General features: G+C 41.8%; 1 protein-coding gene across 3 annotated transcripts; it reads right to left on the minus strand.

Moving 5' to 3' along the window:
* Positions 1–199: 199 nt before the first annotated feature.
* Positions 200–23,901, minus strand: tsc2 (TSC complex subunit 2). Of its 3 annotated transcripts, XM_026359533.1 has the most exons (42): positions 23,749–23,901; positions 22,228–22,412; positions 22,046–22,132; positions 21,631–21,741; positions 21,401–21,548; positions 21,158–21,275; positions 21,006–21,054; positions 20,421–20,546; positions 20,209–20,282; positions 19,964–20,090; positions 19,369–19,512; positions 19,155–19,292; positions 18,906–19,009; positions 18,724–18,805; positions 18,344–18,499; positions 18,118–18,237; positions 17,148–17,270; positions 16,948–17,054; positions 16,665–16,830; positions 15,620–15,742; positions 15,194–15,328; positions 14,759–14,948; positions 14,543–14,636; positions 14,354–14,456; positions 12,754–12,848; positions 10,337–10,477; positions 7,686–7,847; positions 7,412–7,570; positions 7,207–7,319; positions 6,355–6,597; positions 5,561–5,806; positions 4,806–4,895; positions 3,410–3,567; positions 2,496–3,106; positions 2,159–2,237; positions 1,992–2,078; positions 1,721–1,907; positions 1,469–1,608; positions 999–1,077; positions 819–910; positions 639–737; positions 200–533 (listed from the first exon to the last, which is right to left on the minus strand). In XM_026359533.1, the coding sequence occupies exons 2-42, from the start codon at positions 22,360–22,362 to the stop codon at positions 366–368; spliced, it is 5,709 nt and encodes a 1,902-aa protein (XP_026215318.1). In that variant the 5' UTR covers positions 22,363–22,412; positions 23,749–23,901; the 3' UTR covers positions 200–365. The 3 variants fall into 3 exon arrangements, with proteins under 3 accessions (XP_026215318.1, XP_026215320.1, XP_026215319.1); XM_026359535.1 differs by lacking the exon at positions 10,337–10,477; XM_026359534.1 differs by lacking the exon at positions 4,806–4,895 and having other exon boundaries at positions 366–533.
* Between the last annotated feature and the right edge of the window lies 1 nt (position 23,902).

Below are 23,902 nucleotides of genomic sequence, written 5' to 3' on the forward strand. Positions count from 1 at the left end.
CCAAACCAGGAAAGCTGCACGTCAAACAAAGAGTAAGCTGAAACTCACTGTTAAGATCCATAAAGCTGAACTGCAGATTCCTTTTTGTACAGTGACATTGTTCAAATATAACAGCTACGGCTGTAATGATATAACATAACATTATTATAACATTATTCCTTCACTGAGGAACAAGAAAGAGCAAACCCCACATTTCAAACTCTGTTCATGGTCACTTTTTATTCCACACATTTACACACAAACACGCTGTCTGTGATTCTGTGGTTGTGTGTGTGTGTGTGTGTGTGTGTGTGTGTGTGTGTGTGTGTGTGTGTGTGTGTGTGTGTGTGTGTGTGTGTGTGTGTCCGCTCGTACAAGAAATGTTCTCAAACAAAATCTGTGAAATCATCTACTGTTGATACAAGTCTTTTCCTCTGTCCGGGAGCTTCAGAGTTTGGTGCTGGAGTGCTCTGCTGAAATGACTTGTTCTGCTGTGCGTGTCCTTGGGTTAGCGAGATACCAGGAGTTGAGCGAGACTGAATGTCTTCTTGAGCCTGAGTCAGAACAGAGAGACAGCAAGATGGATGACATTTCTGGTTAAGTGAAAGCAGTGACAGTGCTGAAGGAGAACTACTTCTTCATGCACGTGTTTCTCTTACCCTGGTCCTGATCCTCTTAATGTGCCGTAACCTGGCGAGCCACTTTGAGGCATACGCATCAGAGGGGTTTGCTCTGTACTGATGTACCAAAGAGGCCATCTGCAGAGAGACGGAGGAAGTGTGTGTAGGTCAGTGTTTATGTTTGACTGTGTGAGAAGCAAAAAGAGGGGGAAGACTTACATTTGCATGCAGAGCCATCTGTCTGACTAAGAGTGGAAGGTTGCGGTCTGAAACTATTTTTGCCACTGTTGTGTCTACTAGCCCCTCCAGGTCTGAAACAAAGAGAAGGAATCAAAGTAAAACAAAACTAACAGCAGCAAGTAACAACACCAGAAAAAAAAACACTGCTCATCAACTCACCTTTGCGGCACTGGAGGGTGACAAGGTTACATTCATAATCCAGTGGTTTTATAATGACTTCTACAAAGTTAAACTGACCCTAAAAGGAAGAAAACAGACTAGAAATGGTTACACAAGAACCTACTGCAAATTTTAAGATTTGGCTATCATTTTGAGGACCAGCATAAATTCTTAACCATTGGACTGAGGACATTTTTATAATGTAGCCGTTCCTCACAATAATTTAAAGAACGATTTCGGGGTTAAGACTAGGTTTTAGGGTTAGTGGTAGAATTAGGTTTTGGTTAGGAGTAAAGTTTAGGGTAACGCAGTACATACATAACGTGATAGATTAAAAATAGAAACAGTGTCGATCAGCACAGCCTACGCGACAGTAGGGGGCTAGAGAATGCATTATGTCAATAAGCGTCTTCACGATTACTGCCTACATACGTGTGTGTGTGTGTGTGTGTGTGTGTGTGTGTGTGTACCTTAATGGTGCCCAGTTTGTATTCCTCTCCAGAGTCATTGTACACCACCATGACAAAATCATTGCCAATATGCCGCTTCTTGTTGCAGCAGCCCTTGTCGCTCTCCCTGTTTGGCATGAGTGTGGCTATGTGGAAGATAGCTGAAGAAACATGATTTCATTAACAAGCAGAGAAGACTGAGTGTGGGACACTAACAATTACCAGAAACATCCCTCTTTTTCAAGTCTCTCTCTTACACACACACGCACAAACCTTGCATGATGTCATCATGCCAGCAGTATGTGAATTCTCCATCGTCTCCATACTGGTCAAGTCCTCCGAGAAAGATCTGGTCGGGGTCGCAGTCTTTGAGATGGATTAATTTGCCGAGGCCTGTTAGGAAGGCGGCGTAGCGATTCGAACCATACTCATTAGACAGGATGGCAACTTCATTGTTAACCTGAAGAGAGTGAAGAAGATGTTAAGTCAGAGAGCACAGAAAACAGTGAGTAAAAGACAGCAATCAGTGCTCTTGTCTTCTCACCTGACCAGCTCCAACAAACACCACTCCGATTTTATGGGTGTCATACGGAGGCATCTGGTCCAGAACCTTCACTGCGCGGTCGATCACCTGCAACAAAAAGAAAATATGTTAACACTGTGCGTGGCACTGGAGCAGACTCCATGTCAGTCATGCAGAAGTCAGCTGACCTGAGTTTTGGGCAGCAGTAACGGCTTGTTGGCCTCATTCCCAAAGAAAGGAGAGTGGTACAGCTGGAGGAAGACAAAACTGAGAAGAAAAAAGTGTTAGGCAGAAGCACAAAAAAAACAAAACAACTAAAGCGTAAAACCTATGTGCTGACATTTGTCTCTGTCTGCCAGTGGCATTTAAAACATACAGACAGAAGGTTATAGGCACTGTGTCATCAATACGTGTCACAAAAATACAAACAAACGAGTGAATGTCATGAGGCAGTTATAACGTCGTTTATCTTCTGGCAGAAAGAGACGACACAGGCTGCAGTAGTTTCTTATGTAAATCGAGTACCTGGGGTTCAGTCCAGAGATTTTCTCTGTGTTTCCAGGACCAGGTCGCCCGTGGTACGAGTCCCTGTCTGTCCTTCTCTCTCTCCTGGAGGAGGGGGCTGACACTGAGATGGTGTGACCTCGAGGTCGATGGCCTCCGCTCGGGGAGATGGGTCCGGATTGCTGTGCTGCTTTTGGAAATTCCAACCTCATCCTTGCCCCTCCACTTTGAGATGATGCAACACCTGCGTCCTCACCCGCTTGACTCTGACCTCCTACTCCATTGGTGTCACCTCCTGTGCTTGCCTCCATCTTTTCCTTCTCTTTCTCAAACTGAGCCTGCTGGGACTGAGGCTTCCCATCTACGGCCGTTATAGGCTGCAACGTGTCTGCCAGCGAAGCCTGGGACTCCATGGCAGCCTTCGCAAAGGCTTCAGGTAAGGTTTGGAGCTCCGGAGATGAACTGGACTTGTTAAGTCCGTGACCCTGGGACTGAGAGGACTGAAAGGGAAGATCAAGGCCCTGGCTGCCAGGTGTCGAGGGTCCCATGGTGGGCTGATCAATAGGAATTGCTCCCTCACTGACTTCTTCCAGAGTCGACTTTTCATCGTCTTGGCTGGAAGTGGAGGAAGACTGGAAGAAGAAAAATGAAATGTTTTGAGCACCATAAACCCATTCCCCAGAATCCAATGTGTTTTAGCACACACAAAACCACAGTATGAGCAAAACACAAACAGTGTTAGGTGTGTGTTTACTGGCTGCTCTCCATGCTATATTGGCATGCTGCTTGGAAAAATGGAGAAACCACCAGGTAGCGGACTTTCTAAACAATTTTAATACTGTACTGAATACTGCAGCTACATTAATTACACATTGACCACTTAATATTGTTTATCATGCCGTAGTTTACTTTCTGTGTACTTGTTGACCACCTACCCTACTGAGTGTCCCAGGAGGCGGGGTCTTTGTGAACTTATTCGCAGATATGAAGATGGGATCAGACGTCACTGGCTCAAATTCTTCGCTCTCTAGCCAATCAGATGGTGTGTGTGCTGTGGTTGCCCCGGAGCCCTCCTCCAGCACTACCACAGATTCTACAGCAATGCACAACAGGCATGTGGGTTATAGGTGGATGTACACACACAGCACAGTGTTGTAAAGGTATAAGACTTTCACAACAAACAAACATCTTTCATCACAGCTGAATTCAACAAACTAATAATGCAGTAAGGAAAACACACACACACACACACACACAGATGTTGACAGACGTTAAGATTATGATCTACAGTGAATCCCACCTACAGACACTGAGATCACAGACAGAGACAGATCAATGCAGCAGGCAGAATCTATCCATCACTGCTTCGTCTACTTGATTTCCATCGAGGCGCATGCATCTGTTTGTTTGGCTTGGTGGTTATCTCGGCCCAAACACACTGCAGCTAATGCAACAGCAGCCCAGACCAGGCCTTTGTCTCCTAAATACCATTCCCCCGACATCAAAGAAGAGGAAGAAATCAACACAACCAACATCGGAGTGTTGACTTCAAAACTGCAGCTCTGAAATTAGTCTTCATCGCCCTACCGGTCTACCAGTAAGGAAGTGAAGAGAATATGACTTGGATGAGGTCTGGGCTTTCCTGTTGACAAGATCAGGAGGTTAAAAGGTCAACCTGCGAGTATATTTCAGAAACACAAGAGTTAAAGAAAATGATTAAGAAGGAAAAACAATCATGGAAAGAGTTAAAAGAATAATCATGATCCATATTTCGGTGTCACTGAACTGACTGATCCATGTGCAGGCATATTCTCGAAGAGGATCCTCCATCCCGTGTTAATTCAAGATACATGTGTGAGCAAAAATGTTGGATTTCTTCACATGCACAATGTTCGAGAATTAAAAAAGTCCTACACACCACGTCTCACTTAATATTAAGACTTGTTTAAAATTTGACATTTCGTCAGCAGACAGATCATAAGGTTAATAATAGATTGCATGTTTGCACAGTAAATATGAACATGGAACCAGGAGACGGTTAGCTGTTGGTTGCCTGACAGCTTTTCAGTGTTGACAACACTTTAGAAAGATTAAAGAAAAAAGGTGTTAACATGTTAATTAGTTTTTCTCTACCAATCTTTCACTTTTAATAGCAAGTGAGAAATAATGTATGGCTTTCTCTGCAACATTTTAACTTCCACATGTGAGGATCAAATGTCACTTGTACAGGCAAACTACTGACTGAACTACTGTATTGTGAAGTGTGAAGAAATACAGCACAGAAATTTTCTGAGGGGGGAAATGTGGGGTCACACATGTGGTGGACAGTACCTGCCCAGGAAATACTCCTGTGCAGCCTGCCAGCAGCTGGTGGGCCTGAGGGGGCAGAGCTCAGACCCAGAGACCAGAGAGAGCCGCCAACTGCAGGCGAGACACCAGAAGTCAGGTTGGTAGCACAACCAGCATGGCAGTGAGGACAAAAAAATATTAGAGCAGACCAATCAGAACAAGGGAAAAATCTAAAGCAATGAGAAAATTAAAAAAATGAAAGAAACCAAAGATAAAAGATGAGTAAATGTAGAATGAGAAAATGTGGAGGAAGTTGAGCCTCAGAGCAGGAGAGGAAATGAACAAATGCACAGGAAGCTGGGCATCAGTTAAAAAGAGGCTTCTGAGAAAAAAAAAAGACTCTTGAAACAAGAGCTTGTCAAAACACTGATCTGTAATAATCACTGACCTCAGCAAATCCAAGCTGATCACCTTCAGGTTTGAATAAGGTATTTACAGGCAATTTGGCACATAGCTCAGATCATTAAAGAGGACCAATGGCAGGCAGTCAGGAGCAGGGTAGAGATGCATTCATGCGCAATATTATATGTATTAGTCCATTATCATTTTCCGCTCTCTTCTGGATATGCTGTTCACTTTATTTTGCAGATGATACAATGACACTTTCATGATGCTCAAATGTTGGAACATAAAAGTCACCCCTAGAGTTCATTTACAACAACACCACACACACCAACAAGATAAAAACACTCCAGCTACCCTTATTTCTGGTTTTCTCCCCTCATGATGTTGCTTACCAGTATTGGAGCGCTGAATCAGGTTTGCCTTCCCGACACCACTGTGTGTTTGAGTTTGGGGTTCACAGATGGGCGCCGGTGCAGGGGCAGCAGTGCTGGCAGGAGCACTGGCTGTCTGTGTGGGAGACTCCTTCACTCCCTCCATCGCCATCAGGACACTAGAGAGCTCCTGCAGAGGCATGTTGCCGAGCTCAGAGGAGAAGGGACTGGGTGGGTTCTCCAGACACATGAGCCAGCTTGTGTTACCTGTGATAACAGAAAGACAAAATTGACGGAGAACAAGACGGTTCACTACAGTAAACATCAAGCTGCTTTATTTGTTATATTTCATCACTATTATTATCATTATCTGCATGTGGTGCTAAAGCGGTGGGCCTTGCCTTCATTCAGTTTCTGTGACTCCACTATTAAAAACCGTCCATTCACTGGAAGTTAAAACTGTGGTTTCTTGTGACCCAGGTCTAAAATCAACACATTTGTTCCTAAATTTCTGTACAGTACTAGCTAAAATGACAAAAACATTACAGGCTACATGGTAAATGTGATGCATTATAATCTTCTATAAAGTGATTGTGTAGAAATTTACAGAAAATAAGTGCTGCTAAAGAGGGATTAAAAATCTATTCGAAAAAATATGCTATGATTTAGAAAATGGTCAAAATGTGCTGTTTTGGATTTCTAAATGCAAATGTGCTGCGGGCTAACTAAAATGTACTACGGTCTGATGCTAATAAGAAATTAAACAATAATAATGAATAATAATGAACAGTTGTTGCCATGTGTGTTTCACATACCAGACGGTCTACGGATGAAGATCTCTGCCCAGCCCTGTGTTAGTATAGGGACAAACTCAGCGAGGCTGGGGTTGTCTTTGAGAGGTGGAGGAGCAGACGAGGTAGCAGAGGTGGAGGAGGGAGGGCCGAGACCATCCAGTGTGGGACCAGAAGAGGGAGAGAGCGGGGCGACCAACTCACCCTCAGAGGGGGACACAAGAGGACTGAGACTCTGTGCAGGACCGGCACGCAGAGCGTGGCCACCTATAACATAAAGTTGATAATGTGATATTAGGTAGAAAAAATACAGTAGAGAAAACATGTCTAGACTTAGTGACAGCCAAATAGTATGAGATCATTAGGACTCACAAAATCAAAAGCTCACTGAGGACATACACTGATGTGCAAAAGAACAACAAAGAAGTCTAATTTTGCATTTCCATCTTTTTGAATCCACTATAGCCTAATATAGGATAAAGCTATATAATGACACTAATCTTCATTTACATAACGCGTATCAGGACTAGACAGGATTAGAGTGGCTTTGCAGTCTAAAAGAGATGCAATAACACAGACAGCTGGAGATAAAAGCGTAGCTCCAGATCTGTGGAGGATAAAAGCCGGCTGATTATTTCTCTATTCAAGACCGGAAAGAGGAACACGGCTCATTTTACCTGCTCTTCAAAGTCAGATTCAGAAATGGATTTAGGGAAATTGAACTAAATGTAGTTATTTTTTAAGTATTTTAGTACAACATTAGAACATTCTCTTCAGTAACTATAGTTTGTTAGACTGGTGCCTCATGTGTTGTATCAAGTCCTGAGGCCAAACCTTACCTGTCAAATACATATATAGTGTAATAATATTGATTACCTGACATTGAGCGGACTCGTATGCGTGTGGCTCTGTTGTGTTGCTGGCTTGACTGTGACTCCAGTTTGGCTGGTGCCTCTTTGATTATTCGAGTGTGTAGTGATGGATCTGACCTGCAGGACCAGGATAGGAGAAATCTTGATTGAGTAACAAAAAGTCTGAGGAATCCTTTTGTTATTTTTCCATGTGTGTGAGACTGCTTGACCTCGTCATTTCCCCTCCTCCTCCCAGACGTTCAGTCATGTCAAGGCCGAGCAGCGCTTGTGTCCTGACCCCTCCACTTGTTGTTATGGTCACCAGCTTGTTGCCCACAAGCCAGGTCATGCTGCGACCACCTGCCAACAAGAACTCTGCAATGGGAGACCTAAGAGGACAGTAGGGCTCCATATTAATATGAAATAATTATCTCCATCTCTATTTTTCTAAGACATTGTAAGTGCCAAACAAACACAGACTAAAAAGAACAAGTCTTTGCCAACCTTTTGGGCAGTGCAGAGAAGTTGGAAAACACATATCGTGCCATCATGTCCAAACAGGTCTCAGTGAGCTCCAGGTGGACCGTCTTCAGCCCCTCGTCTGCCTGAGTCACCGCATTTTCATCAGCGGAGCCTAGACTGCAGGTGGTGGTTGAGGTGTGCATCCTACAGGAGGAAACACAATGAAGGTCAGGGGAGTGAGAGGGCAACACACACTACCGATATATACGAACATGTAAACAGACATGCAAGCTTTGATACACAGGTGAGATGAGACAAACAAGGAACATTAGAAAAATCACATTAACACAACAATGCACACGGTTCTGTCTACATCACAGGTAAAACAGGCTTTTATATACATACAGGCATTCATCTGTGTGTATATAAGGAAATGCACAAAAAGATAATAACAAACACACACTGGGACGTGGTATAAGTGGCCACATGAGCTACAATAAAATACCATTTATCACCTTAAAGGTAAATAAGGGATCTATGGCATGTGTTGATCCTCAATAAACCATAAGACAGCAGGAAGAAGCTGTGTGTGAGTGAATGTGTCTAACTGTGATCTAATGACACAACTGAAGCCAAATCTCTTTATTAGTATTCCCCGTAGAGTGAGCAGCACCTCTTTGTATCCACAACAACCATTACTGTGTGCTCCACAAGCCAATCAGGTTAAAAGCAAATTAATAGATGTTAACATCAGTCTGGAGAGATACTGAAATGAAAGTCTAACTCTGACTCACAGCTCTGAAGTAAACAAACTCAAACTGAGTGAGTTACAAAAAAAAAAAAACACTTGAGTGATGACTGAGCCCAAATGAGACTTGGGGGGGGAGCACTCAGGGCAGACAGGCAGAGTGTTCTCATGCAGAATAATAAAGAACAGTGAAATAAAGAAACATTAAACAAATGGGGCAGAAAACAACAGTGGGAAGAGTAAAGACAGAATCAAGAGGAGCATCTGTCCTTGGTGGATTATTACGGTTGGGAGCTGAAGACAACTATCAAGGTGTTTACATCTTCAGTATGAAATCCTATTTGGGTATGTTCACAAAGTACAGAACACTAATATTTCTGTGTTGATTTATTTGTATTGTAAAAAGGAACGAGACGAAATCTCTCACTCAGACCAATTCCCAGTGTGTGAATAAGCAGCTATTCCACAAATGTTATACTTACCATTCTTCTATCAACAATGAGTCATTTTTTTATTTCAATGTCCTGTAGATGCTTACAATACTCCAAACAACATGACCATGAAACGCTCACGACCGAAACCGTGTGCGCCGTCGTCAATGCCTCCTAGTTCTATTTATCACATTGCTATTCCTTAACACTTCTTTTCATTGATTTTACCCAATTCAAACTGAAGCTAGATTTAGTGCCATTTATCAAGAGTCAGTGCTCTGAACATATGTAGTCAGGGTCACATCTGAAGATATGTCACAATAATAATAATAATAATAATAATAATAATAACAACCATGGTCATGTTGTCTGAGGTAAAACCACTGTCGACTAAGACACAGGCTACACTGAGGTGTTATCATCAACAAGTGACTAAGTGAGCAGTGAAATAGCAAATTTGCAGCTAATTAGCAAGTGAAGCAGGTTCAACAGATCTACACTGCAGTTGTTAAGGTTTAAAAGTTCCATGTTTCACTGTGAAGTTAAAAATAAACTACACAGATGTTTCCAGCATTATCATACTGGGCTTTTACTGCCATCTATTGCACAGGAGTGGCTATGACACAGTTAAGTGTCATAACCACTGCTGCCACGTCAGACAACTGCAATGATAGATCATACATATGTCAGTCCACTGAGCAGGTCAGACAAGCAAAGATAAACGTAAAGATATGTGAGGCAGAAAGTTTTTTTTTTTTTTTTTTTCGTGTAGTAATATGAATGATTCTAATCTGTATTCAAAGTTCATTTGTGTATTAATAAGCACAGCTAGTCCTAAAATCCCACACTAGGAGATTGCCATGGTCATAGCGGCACATTGTATGCCTGAGTGGAGCAAAACAAAAAGAACAATATGTTAAGCAAGCAAACAAAGCTGCTGTGTTGCTGTTGTTCGTGTCATTGTCAGAGAAAGTGGAGGAGCCGTCGAAGCAGGAAGAGAGAGGCAGAGCTGCTGGTTGGGGTTCTTATCACTTTGGATACACATGCTTTGCATCAGCTCCCTTCTGCCATTCAGTGATTATCAGGCCAAACAAAAACATTCAGCAAAACACCCAGCAAATAAAAAAATAGAAAAAAATAAATCACAAAATCAAAGTCAGACCCAAGACAAATTCAAATTAAACAAAAATAAAAGCTAAATCTATGTTAGAGCAAACTCAAACTGAAAAACACCAACATGGGTCAACACGGCATGCAAAAACAAATCAGAACAACAGAATCTAAAACAGCATGTGTTTGATCGCAGCCCAAGACAAACCAAAAAAGGTCGACACACAAAACTTCCTCGAGCATGCACCACCCGCTCCAGGTGTCCCTGGCAACGAACCACCCAACACCCACCCAGCGGACCCGCATGAAAATGACCTTACACCCCATCAACCATCCCATGGATGAAACAGCAAGTGTTTGGGTTGTTGCTTTTTGTTTGGTTACCCAAAAGGCTCTTCTCTAACCTGCGGACCGCGTGTTCGGAGACACTGATGCTGCGGGAGCGGAAAGCATCCATGGCCGACAGGTCCCTCAGCTCTTTAACTGGAGAGCTGCTGCTATTGGCTACTGCTGCTGCTGCCTTCGCCACTTTTGTCGCCCGCAGACTGGGCGGTGAAGAGTACCCCGTGGCAAAGGGCGAGGGGAATGGGCCCAGGTTGGCGATACGGTGGTAGTGGGCAGTAAGGGGGTGGGTCATCGTGAGGGTGGTGTGGGAGTGTAGGAGGAGAGTGTGGTGTGTGGAGGTGTACCAGGAGACAGAGGGAATCATCACCAGAGCAACATGAGCGGGTGCACATGCCACGCAGAGGGGCAGCGGGCAAGGGATAGAGGATGGGGCCAAAAAGGTCAAAGGGCAGAGGTCACAGAAGAGTGGAAGGGCCAGGAGCAATGAGGGAAGGGTCCAGGATGACACGACCACCCCCCAAAACCACAACCACAACGCAGCGCCCAATCACAGGAGGCAGGGGAGGGGGGGTCAAATGAAGAATTGAAAGAAAAACAAAACAAGGTGAAAATTAACAGCAGTGAACACTATGAATCAAATCACAGAAGAGCGGAGTAAGAAAAAGAGGATAATAAAACGGATAAACATCAACTGAAAAGGAAAACAGACAAGCTACAGCAGAGGGTAAAACAGCTTCTGCTATTCAGAAAAGAAAATACACACAGAAAATATTCAGGAGAGCAACAAAATAAACATTATTTCACACAGCAGGTACATAGTGAAGCTAAGGACAAGTACAGGAGAAGTAATAGAAATAGTAGGGATGGACTCAGCACAGGCCTGATATAATGGAAGTTAAAACACAACATATCCAACGGAAAATGAAACGCTGCGTAAACCTGAGGGTTGGAGCACAGCAGGTCAGCACTAATTACTCAGGATCAGGTAAATCTGTAAGAAAGACTTCTGAAGATCTCCTATATTAATCCCTGATTAATCATTACCAGCAGTGTTGTCACTATGACATATGAAAAAGCCTTAATGTAATCAAAATGATCCGTGTGGGATCTGACATGCACAACTCCAACCCAACAGTAGGCAATGAGCAGCACAATTGAGCAAGGATAGATCACAATATGAAACACTGAAAGTGACTTGATATGAAGATCAGTAGAAACGGAGGCCCCACTATGAAAAGATGTTGTGGAGGGTGTTCTTTAATGTGATGGCAGCAACAGTGTTAGGTTTTTGAATTTAACCATTAAGTAAGATGACCCAAACTATTTACAAGGTCCTAAAAAAAAGGCATAAACAGGAGGCTGTGCTAATACTGTATTTCCTAAAACCTATTAAAAAAAAATCAACAGCGGAGGAGAAGATTTAATACAGACCTTTGAGCAAAAAAGCAAAAAAATAAGAATAGAAATAGGTAAGCAGTGTTATATGTTCTTAAGGAAGCAGCCCACCCAAGGAGCGCAGTGTGGTAATAAACAGGAATTTTAAGACTCTGGCATTTTCATTGATACATTTACTGTGTAATACTGGTTTAAGTAGGAGATTAAGTTCAGTTTTTGTGTTAAAAGGAGCTCATCCTGATAATTTCCACTTCAATTTTGTAAAACCCATCCTCCCTTTTAGTTGTGAACAAAGCTGCCGCAGCCAACCCTCTTCGCCTCTGTGATCACCTACACCTTGTTTTAATAGTTACTTTAGATGTTTTTAATCACATGATGGGCAATTAAGACGGGGACGATCGACAAATGTTCACACCATGTACAGATAAAAATGGTGCCTTGCTGAGAAGAGCTTCCTTACACCTCTGTGTGAAAGACAGTGTGTATTTTTCTTTGCGCACATGAAGTGTCTCTGTTCACTGTGCTCATTAAAACAGTCAGATGGCTGGTGATGGGACATGATAGCACAGGGAAGAAAACCCACTAGTTCTTTCCCACGTGCCATGTCCTTGTATGTACTGTACTTTTATAAGCTACAGGTGGTGGGATCAGTAACACAGACACCTGGACAATACAATACATTCACAAAAATACTTAAATTTTCAAATATTACCACAGAGTTTAATCAAAAACTGTTAGCTGCCAGGTATTATCTTATACTGTGCAGGTGTTCATGTTATTTTGTCCACCACCTATGTGATATTAATATGAGAAGTGGTTTTCAAATAAACACAAATTATGGCAAAAAGAGAAAAAAAGTTCAAAATATAAAAAGCATAAACAATAAATTAAATTAACTTATGATCACCATGGCAACCTATGAGGAGACATTGCAACCATCACGCTACAGTACCAGTCATGCTGAGTCCCCTGTTACCTTGGCAACCCCAACCCTCTTACACAACAGTGGCCACTTGGGCAGTGCATGCTGCTGCTGGGCCGTACATCGACACTTGCAGCTGTGTGTGAGCGTTTGCTTTACCTCTTGGGTCTTTCATTAAGACTGGTGCTTCGGGCACGAAATGGACTCTGCTCATGGCCGTCATCAAACGGCAGCAGGGCATTGGAACGCAAACCCTGCAGAAAGAGACGCAGATGTCAAAAACACAAAGCAAAACTGAAATGAGCTGAATTATATGCTTTAAGGTTGAGGCATCATGATCTAATTCAAAAGTTTACACCACATACAGTAGACTGGGTTTTGATGACTGTAAGTGATTCAGCATATTGCTGGAAATGTGGCGGAGATGAGGATACACCAGGACTGCACATGCACTATGGACAAGACCCAAAACAACCCTGACAGAGACACTGCTGTGATGTAAAAATCACAATGGGTCTGTAATTTCTATTCTGTCCTTAGCATTCTGTTTGTAAAGGAGACTTTACAATTCAACATCTTAGGGAAACAGATTCTTTTGTGCAGAGTTCAACAATAAGGTCGACAGATGGAGACAGAATTTGTTAGTTTAGTTCAACGTGAAGTCTAAGTGAAATGGCTAGCCTGATTCTGTCTGGAGGTTATATCTCATGTTTCATCTGTAAAATAAAAAAGTATGTTCCAGATTATTCCTCGACTGCGTAAGGTGACTTTTTGGATGGCTGTAGGTTTTACATTTAATCACACACACACACACACACTGTATAAAAGGCTTGCACACTTGGTTATAACACTGAACACAGACTTTCGGGTAATAGGAATGAGTGTGTATGGGATGTACTGTATGTACTACTAGTTCCAGGAAAGTAGGGGAATATATGCATTAAGTTCAGTATTAATTTTGTAAATCCTATTTCTTACTGTATAACTCAGTTTCCTGAGTCAATTGAGTCAATGACAGCAAGTAGGTTTATGTTCATTATGTTTATGTTTAACCAGTAGCATGGTAAGTTCGGCATGCCACTGCATGTGCCCATGTGCTCATGAGAAGATATGTCACTACTATACTCCTGTTATAATTAACAGGAACGTGGGGGTATGTACCGTTATATTTACCTGTTAAGGCTGAAGTGGTAGTGCAATGTAGATGCGGGAGTGAGATATTAATGCCGTTTACGGGTTGGCTTAGTATGTAGTATTCCCTTTTTACCATTGGGTGTAGCACTTGTGCCTTGTATAAACTGGATGTATATGTGATTCTGCTTATTTGACCATAAAGAACAGAGTTACTTTTTTTTTTGTTACTTTTGTAAATGCTAAAGCTAAATTAGATGATTGATTTAGCACTGTATTCTGTTTGTACAGCAGTACATTTTACTTAAGTGATACGTGTTTCTGGAGTTGATTTATTTTAATACCTTTGGTATTTTATTTCAGACTGGTTGCAATACTGTGAACAGCTATAACAAATGCCACTGGTTAACCTCCAGTTAAACTGACAGTCTCAGTCTCCTTCTGTATCCTGACCGATACACCATTTTGTTTGCTGTAAAAATCCTTGACGAACTACCCCTGCCTCTCTATCATAACACACACAGATGGCACTAGTATAAACCTTATAAATGAACTCTGTCAAAAAGGAAAACAAATCAAAAATGTAGAATTTCTTTAAGGTATTATCTCATGATAAATGGGCACACACCTTTGTGATGTACTGAACAAAGTCTTTGCGGAAGGGGAGTCTGCAGCGTATGAACCACATGGCAATCACATGGTGAGCCAGTGACACAATGTACTGGTTGAACCTGATGGGAATGAAAGAAATATACAAGTTAGAGTGTGTCTGTGTGTCTGACAATGAATTGATTTGTGTGTGTGTGTGGGCACTTACTTGGAGGGATTAGTGTAGGGTAGGGAGATGGCAAACACACTGACATACTGTTCAGCTACAAAGTTAGCATAGAGATGAGGCAGACGCACCAAAGCTATGAAAAAGAACAGAACGACCAAATACTTTTATTTTTATTTTGTGCTACTTCTGTGAAAATGATGCTACAAACTGACCTTGACCAATTTTAAAGTTTTGAAACAAGCTTTTGGTACTCACTGGAGAGGAACTCAAGCATAGGAGATGCCATGGCAACCGTGGCAGATATGTGGGTGAGCTTGACAATAAGAGCAGGGAGAAGCTTGATCATAATGTCAGGCATCTCCACCGTGCACATTGTAAGGGCCACTACGCACTGCTTGGCACAGCGGTAAATGAGGCCAGTCTCAAGGCACTGGACCAGCTCTCTCTGCAGACAGGAAGATAAGGAAATTAGCTAATTTCAATTCAGTTGTATGGGATAGTGTGATTATCACCACGTATGTAGATGAGGTGGCTAGTCAGTCTCAGAAACCAGCCAAAAATGATGATATCCAAAGGTAGACATTCTTACTTCAAATGTGAGTCAGCAAACCCAACATGCAAGATTCAGGGCAACCTAGAAACTTGTCTGCAACGTCACAGAGGGTATGACTATTACATTATAGTTTGTACCTGTCTTGACTGCTCCAAGTAATTATGGTAGGAGGTGATCGCTGTGAGCACAGGAACCACTGCCAGCTGAACATCAGTGCGTGAAAATCCCTCAGGAGTCTTCTTCAAGCGTTCTGAGATCAGTCGGTCTGTCACCTACAAGCACACACATAAAAAAAAAAAGTGAACATGAGTGAACATATAGTGATTTGTTTGGGAATACTCCAAATTGTGGAACCTTGGGAAGAAGCTGTAAACAATCCCAACAAGTGGTAATGCCTCTCCTTGTTTGTACTTTTATGGACACAATGTCCAAATATTGATCTGCACATTATGATATTCGAATTGTTAAATTGCAGGTGTTTGTTTTTAGAACAGATACTCAAATATTAAATAAATAAATAAATACATTTTTGACAGCCTTAGTAGAGTATACATTTGCAATACCATGCAGCAGAGCGTAGAACAGAGTTGGTCCAAGCTGCATGGTGACGTCAGCAGCAGCACTTTGTATTGTAGTGTCCAAGGCAATTTGTCGAGAACCAGCTTCAGTACCTTCCAATCTGTCTCCTGGAAAAGAAAAGGGAGATTTAACAATAGGAAGGAAATCTCAGATGTGTATGTGTGCACTCTCAACATGCTGATAGAAATACAATACACACTTCAAGATTATCTACAGTAGCAAGAACATGTATGAAACTTTTGTAATATTCTTTTTTCTTTTTGTATTAATTTGTCATAAAATGTGATCTGTGCCTAAAATAATAACACAAGTTAGGTGGAGTTAGGTGTTAGCATAAGTTAAGAAATTTAGTTTGGATGTGTGGACTAGAGCTACTTTGACTGAGTTGAGTTTGCTCCGCACAAGAAAAATTGTTCATGGTGACCTGCCTCGCCAAAAGAGCTTTCCTCGGATCTACGGATCCAGAAATTGTTGATTAGTACGGTGGAAAGGGTTACAAAGTGATTTCCAAGACTTTTAGAATACCATTACAGTTCGACAACAATTACAAAGTGACATTGGACTGTCAAAGACTTTGAATGCACACATATCAATAGCAGTTTGACAAGAACAATCTACAAACATGCGACAGTTTACTTGGGATCAAGTGAAAGCCACAGTAAAAAGATCACTGCATATCATAACAAAAAAATCATCCCCATTATAAAGTATGGTGGAGGAAACATCATAATTTGGGCCTGCTTTGCTGCATCAGGTCCTGGCCTTCCAGTGATTAATGGGGAGATGAATTCCAAGTGTATCAAATATTTTTCAGGATAATAAAGACATGAGAGTTTAAAATTGATCTGTATTTTATATTTGTTAATACTCTTGACTTGACTTAGATGAAGATCAGATTTTATTATTGTATATACATATATTGCAATATATTGTATATTTGATGCAGACTTTATTTCACCAAGCATGCCACTTATCTTTGAAATGGAAACAATTGTATTTGTGTGTGTGTGTGTGTGTGTGTGTTTGTACCATCTTGAGGCACTGCAGGAGGACACTGAAGGCAGGTGCATAGGGCAGGTAGGCTGAGCGAATTGAGGCGGTTGAAGGGGGAGGAGCCGCGGAGGGAGCAGGGCTGGTAGCAGGAGGAGATGTTGAACCGACTGGCTTCTTATCAGTGACACGCTTCTCTGGCTCCCTGAAGCAACACAGAAGACAGTTATTTAAAAAATGTATTTAGTTCATTGAATGATAATGATGGAAACAGCTGGGGGTTAGAATGGTTGCAAGGGTGGTATGTGGTATATTTCCTCACCCTGTGTCACAGTAGCAGTAAGGGCTGAACCTCATGACTCCGTCTTTGTTGGGGACACCAAGGCGATGAAGTGAGTCTGCACGCATCATCAGGAAGAAGTCAAACACCTAAAAGAAATACAGATTTAAAATGAAATAAAGCATGTACATAATTGCAGTAAAACATACAAACTTGTTTAAAGAAAAATGAATTCCACCTACCTGTATTCTAATACTGGAAGCTATAGTTGAACTGTACTTGCTCTTGTAGTGAAGCTGCAGGTGGCTGATGAGCAACTCATAAACACGACTGGCATGGCTGGCTGGTAGACTGTAGAGCTTGCTCTGCCAGGAGAGAATTATAGGTTTTAGCAAAATTTATACCAGATTCAACTGTTTGTGTTTCCAACAGATTCACAAAATATTGCAACTGCTGTTTTCTCCACGATGTCAAAATGTTACAGATGTAAATTCACTTTAAAAACACCTTAAAAAACCCTGAAACCATCTCATTTATATTTAGTTGTGGTTAGTCTGTTAGTCTGTGTATTAAAATTCATGTAACAGTTTTATTTTGTAATGTTTTTTGGTTCTGAACAAACATTTAGTTTATATTTGAATCATTAGAGAAGGTTGATTAAGTGCACTCACAGTTAAGTCCACTTGGCCTCTGTACGCCACCACAACTAATTTGAAATCAAACACTGTTTGATTGAGCAAAGAGTCCTTGAATTAAATCTGAAAGTCTGGACTTTGCTCACAGTATGAGTGTTTCTGAGATATAGCACTGGCGAGAACAGAGATACGTGAGGTCACAATGACCAAGTATGAACTCTTATCAGTTCATACTTGACCCTAAGTGACAGCTTGCGAGAAATTTGCAGAAATTCCCTCAAGGCATTCCTGAGACATCATATTCACAACAATTATATCAATATAAGGTGAATTTGACCTTGACCTTTGGCCACGAAAATCAAAACATTTGATCATGGAGTCTAAGCTCATTTGTGCCAAATGTGAAGGAATACCCTCCAAGCATGCCTTAGACTTAGCGTTCACAAGAGTTGAGTGCTCATACTTACAGAGAACATCACTGTTTGGTACGGTTAGAAGCTGGTGTAATTTTTGGCTACTATTAAGTTGTTCTTTAATGCCACTAATGATTCTAGTCTTTCATATGTGTGCACTCTACCTGCAGGATTTCCAACAAGCCCAGTATAGCAGTTCGAACATCCTCCATAGGAGACTCTGCTGTGGGGTCTCTCTCAGAAACATCCAGGGATCCTGAACTTACAAGTGAGCGACTGGCCACCTAGAGAGAAAAACACTGAAATTATTTCATCTTGGCTGAAATGGAGACACCTCCGATTCACTGACTTAGTGAGGTTAAACATTAGATTATATGAGTTTATGGGTACCCTTTCAATGATGTCCAGCAGGCTAGTGAAGTGGTGTGTGTTGCAGCCCTCGGCAAGATCCACTAGAAGCTGTGTGGCCTGTTTTCTAACAGCCAGGTCCCGGTCTTCAGCTATCCCACTAAGCTGAGGGATCACCACCATTTCAATCAACTCATCCTGGAACCAGTCAAGAAAACAACACAAGTTTAAATTTGATTAATTCTAATGATCCACATGTATCTGAGAAAACTGCATCAAAACCACTATCTAGTACGACACATCAGTCCACAGTTAAAACAGACTTTTACAGACACACATGAACAGTTTTGAATAGTTATGAATTCATACAGAGTAGTTAACAGTTTATAAGGATGCAAATGTACATGACTGAGCATACAGACCTCGTACAGCTGTCGGTTAGTACTGAGAACGAAGGACAGGATATGAAGCACCTTTATCCTTATCACACTCCGTGCCTCGTTCCTTTCAGAGAGACAAAAAGATGACAGAGAGGGACAGGAAAGATTACAACACAGTCAACATGGGACATGACAGGGATCATTTTGAGACGTGTGTGTACTACCTGAAGAATTTCTCCATAAGGCGGTGGAGGCTCTGAATCCAGCCATCCTTTGCTGGCTGGATAGACTGGGCCCTGTATGAGATGAGGGTCAGCACTGATGCATCCTGTCACACAAACACACACACACACACACACACACACACACACACACACACACAAGAGCAGTGTGTAAAATAATTAAATGGTAACACAGGGTGGTACAGACGAAAAGATAAAACTAAAGATAAAACAAACAAAAAACAAACTAACAGGTCTCTTGTCAGCGCATTTCTCCACCAGACTGAAAAGCTTCTCTGTGGAGCCGTGGTAACCATTCTGCTCGTACAGCTCTTCCACTGTGGTCAAAAGCTCGTAGACGATGGCCTTCAACTCTGCGCTGCCTATTGTCTGAGATGACAGATGAGAGATCAAATAAACACAAAGGATTTTACTCTGTGCACACAAAGTATGTATGTGTGTGTACCTGGATCTGCTGCAACAGTCGCTCTATGATGCCCAGCAGGATGTCCCAGGTCACAACCTGCAGCTCTTTGCCATACTTCTTGATGAGTCTGGTGATGGAAAGGACGATTTCATAGGATACCACCTCATTGGCACACGACATAGCCTGAGAGCAGAGATGAGAGAGCAACAGTCACAACAACTAAATTTCATGTAAATCCTTTGAAATAAAAACAGGGCAACATCTGATAATGTCGAAGTAGACACTGCTTGACAGAACATATCTATAGTGTAATAAACACTAGTAACAAAAAGAGCTGTTTACTGTCAGAGTAAGTGTAATATAGTTATGTTTGGACAAAACCAGAAATAAAGACAAATACTTGGAAAAAGCCAGGACACACACTGACACCTCTGCAGTGTCATTGATGCAGCTCCAGACAACGCAGCGTGCTCAAAACAAAATGTTCTCTGTGACCCTTTCATCTATTAGTTCTTACATTTCAAGTAATAAGATCATTTTGGCCAAGATTCCACTATCACATACATATTTTCACTATAAGAACATGCTGAGAGGAAACCAACGCTATCTACCTGTATGTGTATATGTAAGTTACCTTGTAGAAAGATGGGAGAACCAGTGTGGGTGTGTTTTTGAGGGCAGGGAGCCTGTGTGCACCCCACAGTGCCATTCCAACAAAGAATACAGCTCCTCTCAACAACGGTGCATCCTCCATGTACACCCTGGTGGAGATCACAGTTAGAGATACAAACAGGAAAGCCAAACCCTGTGCACAATAATATAGATTAATTGGTGTAGCACAAGCTCAGGAAAACTGTATGCATGATCAAGGAACAATACCTCTCCTCCATGATGCGGCACATGGTGTAAATAGCACTGTGGCCAAGGTGAGTCCCCAACACCTTCCTCATCAACTGGAGAAGCAGAGAATAGCACAAGAAAAAAGACCAAGTGGAGAACAGATGATCAGAAGAGGCCATTATGATTTATACTGCTTCAAATCAGAGCCTTCAGGCAAAAGACAAGTATGTGTGAGTGTGCTCTTCTCTAACCTTCCAGCAAGATTCACAAAACTCCTTAACGTTGACTGTACGACAGAGTGTAATAATGAAGACTGTGAGAGAGTCCGAGGGCAGGCAGTTATAACACACGACGGCATCGAGTACCTGTAGTGCTACCTGGACACGACATACACAATGACACAGTACATCACACATACAAACAGTAGATACAGCAGAAAATACACAATATGCAAAGGCCTACAGTCAAACTGAAGCTGAGACTGCTCTGAGATTCATCAACCCAAGGTTCGTATACGTTTCATTACATTTGTTGCAGCATTAATTATGTAATATGGGTGTTGATAGTGTTTCTATAACACAGAGCATGATGATATTTGTTTGCAAAATACTCAATACTCATTTTCAAGGTCGCAAAGAGAGGTCATGCTATTTATTAAACCTGTAAACCTATACCTTAGATCGACGACTTTAAGTCCTTCAGATACAAGATATGTATTTATTACCAGTAAACAAAAAATGAGAATTGCTGTTGAATGCTAACAGGAAAACTGAACAAAGACTGTGCTGCACTATATTCAGAGGTAAAAGTAAAGCAAAGCATACATAAATACTCACCTCAATATCTGTTGAGGACGTTGTTCTGTTGCACAGGAGACAGATTTTCCTGCAGAGAGCACAATAGAACAAGCAATATAAAGCAAGTAAATAACATTCCTGAAGAACAAGAAAAACAAAAAAGTGCAAATCTCTTTGCCTGTCTGACTTACTGCACCATGATGGAGACATTCTGGTCCAAGTAGCAGCTGTTGAACTTCACCAGATTTACAAGAACGTGGAGAAAGTCAGAAGTGAGACCTATGTCCATCCACAGTAGGACAAATCGTGCTGGAGGAGGGAGGATGACAAAACAAATTACCAGGCTCTGTCAGCTACAGCAGAGAAAATAACAAATGTTCATAAAGATTATTAGTTTCTGAACTAATGTATTTGAACATTGTTTCCTGTAATACCTATGTCCTCTTCCAGATATGTGATGTCTTTCCCGTTCTCCGTCAAGGCCTTAAAGACTTCCAGTCTGTCAGAGAGGTCTTCATTGCATGGTTGGTAGTCTCTAATCACCTTAAAAAAGTAGGCTCTCAGAGGGCCAAGTCGCTCACCCTTAAAATAAAGAATACATTTAAGAAATCACAGGACCTACACACATTTTGTGTTTTCTTGTGTGTGTCCTATCTCTGCATACCTGTCCTTGTATAATGGCCCTTAGCAGCTGCAGGACAGCATGTCTGGCCTCTGGTGGCTGTTCTGGAGTCAGCATGTCCTCCACAGCTTTCCACACTGCCTCCACTGCATGCTGATGTACAACCATACACGTACAGATGTAATATGTACACATAAACAAAAAACAGTTGACTACAGCCCATTTCCAAAATGGATTAAATTCATAATCTACAAAAAATACCTCATAAGTGTAAGAAAGATGTTTGTTTAAATTCATTGCAAATTTATTAAAAAAATAAAATTACAATACTTGATCTCGTTACAATCCTGTCTGAGGTCTACAGACATATTTCTTTGACTTCATGGCTTTGTACTCTGACATGCACTGTTAGCTGTGAACTCCCTTATCACACTCATCCCACTTGGAGCAGACTCACCTCCTCAAATTTTTTCGTTTTGGCAAGATCACAGACATGGTTCATCATGCGGACCCGGTTGCTCAGACCACAGTCCGGGTGGAGCTCCTGAAAAACAAGGGGGTGAAGGATGAAACTGAAACACAATGTAAAGTTAAAATGTATGAACATGCACATATGTTGTGACACTCTCTTGTGCAAACCTTGATAATTTCACCCGTAATGATGAATTCGGACGGTTTGTTTTCACTCTGTTTGCTCGGAGGACGCGGGGGTCCCAGCCCAAAGATCCCCTTCACCTTGTCCTTAAGACTCTCCTTGCTTGGTTGTTTATTCATTGCCCAGCCTGGAGGGACGACAGATTACGCAGGCTGGGACTGATGGCTGCCTGGAGAAACAGTAACAAGCATTCAGAAGTTTGGAAATCAATCAATATGTACAGACCAGAAAAAGCATCTGACTTCCTCTAAATGCAGATTGATGTGGACTGAGAGCTACCAGAGATGGATGGCAGCAAGATAACATAAGGTTGTTAAGCCAAAACAGCCGAATAAATAAGGTATACTTAGATGAATATAGGCAAACACTGCCAATATAGGACTAGGAGCTAGTAACTGGATAAATAACTAAATATTTTTACATCAACAACAAACCACACTGTGATTGAGAGCTGGTAAAGTACAGGTCAATTCTGCATAGAGCAAAGAGTAACACAACTGCCACAATACAATAACACTGCTATTTCCTAATATCTTTCATTTTTCTATACTAGGACATTATTGCATGGATGTCAACGTACATTTATTCGATGGCGAATTTTCTGTCTATTTCCAATTCCTCCACTTTTGTACAGTATATCCAAGTGGTACGAAGGTAAAATGGTCTATTAGTAATCTTTTGAGGTTTATGGATTTCCTAAGAGCAGATCATGATTGTCACATGAAGACTGTTCAGCTGATGTCTTCAGATGCTCTTGTCTTCTGATGCTGTTGACAAATTAGTGAGCCTATGAAAACATTAACAGCTGACAGAGGGTGTTGTATGTTGTAATATATGACAAAGCACCTTTGCTCATTCTGTCTAATGCTTAAAGTTGTATTACTTAAAACTACTGTGTTTCTTAATGATTATTTACATTTTGCCTTTGATTAAGGCCTTTGAACCTTTTTACTTAGATGACAATATATTTCTTTAAACCTGAACCTGGTTCTAATGACAGTTTCCATGCTGGGTGTTCAACTTATCATTGTAAAGACCTGCTATGTTCTCAGAGCATCACTAGATGAACATGAGAACATGTTTTGACTTAGTGAACAGACCCTTTAAGACTCCGGTCCACCTCCTCCTTTTATTCAGCAGAAAAGTTTCAGTCCCAGCCTGTCAATGTATAAACCCGGGGGGGTGGGGGGGTGGCAGGTTTGAAGAATTTGCTGTCATGTGGACTTGACAGAGACAGAGGGGAGGGGAGGTGTGGAGACAGACAACGACTGTTCTGTTTCAGATCAACAACAACCACCACCACAGCGGTGCAAGGTAGACTCCGACCAGCGCAAAGTATCTGTCAACAATGCCCAACATAAACAGGGTCTGATCAGGAGAACCGCACCATGGTGCTACTGCACCGTTAGCTTCGTTTTACACTGCCTGCCGCGGGCTAGCACTCCTGTGAGGCATTCAAGGTCTGGTAGCTTAAAAACAACGCCCCCTCCCCCTCCTCCTCTCACCTCACTAAAGTTGAGTCGCTTTCGGTTTCATTTAGTTGCAGCTTAGTCCAAATGCAGCCAGCACAGCCGCCTGTGCATTGATATAACTCCGCAGTCGCTGCTGAGAGCTCGTTCTCGTCCAAGCTCGGTCCTCCACTTCTCGACCGGATGACAC

This window comes from Anabas testudineus, chromosome 1 (genome assembly GCF_900324465.2).
Source record: "Anabas testudineus chromosome 1, fAnaTes1.2, whole genome shotgun sequence".
Lineage (NCBI taxonomy): Eukaryota > Metazoa > Chordata > Actinopteri > Anabantiformes > Anabantidae > Anabas > Anabas testudineus.

Excerpts from the sequence above, each read along its gene's own strand:
- tsc2 (XM_026359533.1), bottom strand. The coding sequence starts at position 22,362 with ATGAATAAACAACCAAGCAAGGAGAGTCTTAAGGACAAGGTGAAGGGG. Across the intron at positions 16,831-16,947 it reads TACTGCTACTGTGACACAGG|GGAGCCAGAGAAGCGTGTCA; the intron begins GTGAGGAAATAT and ends GTGTTGCTTCAG. Across the intron at positions 2,079-2,158 it reads TACTGCTGCCCAAAACTCAG|GTGATCGACCGCGCAGTGAA; the intron begins GTCAGCTGACTT and ends TTTTTGTTGCAG.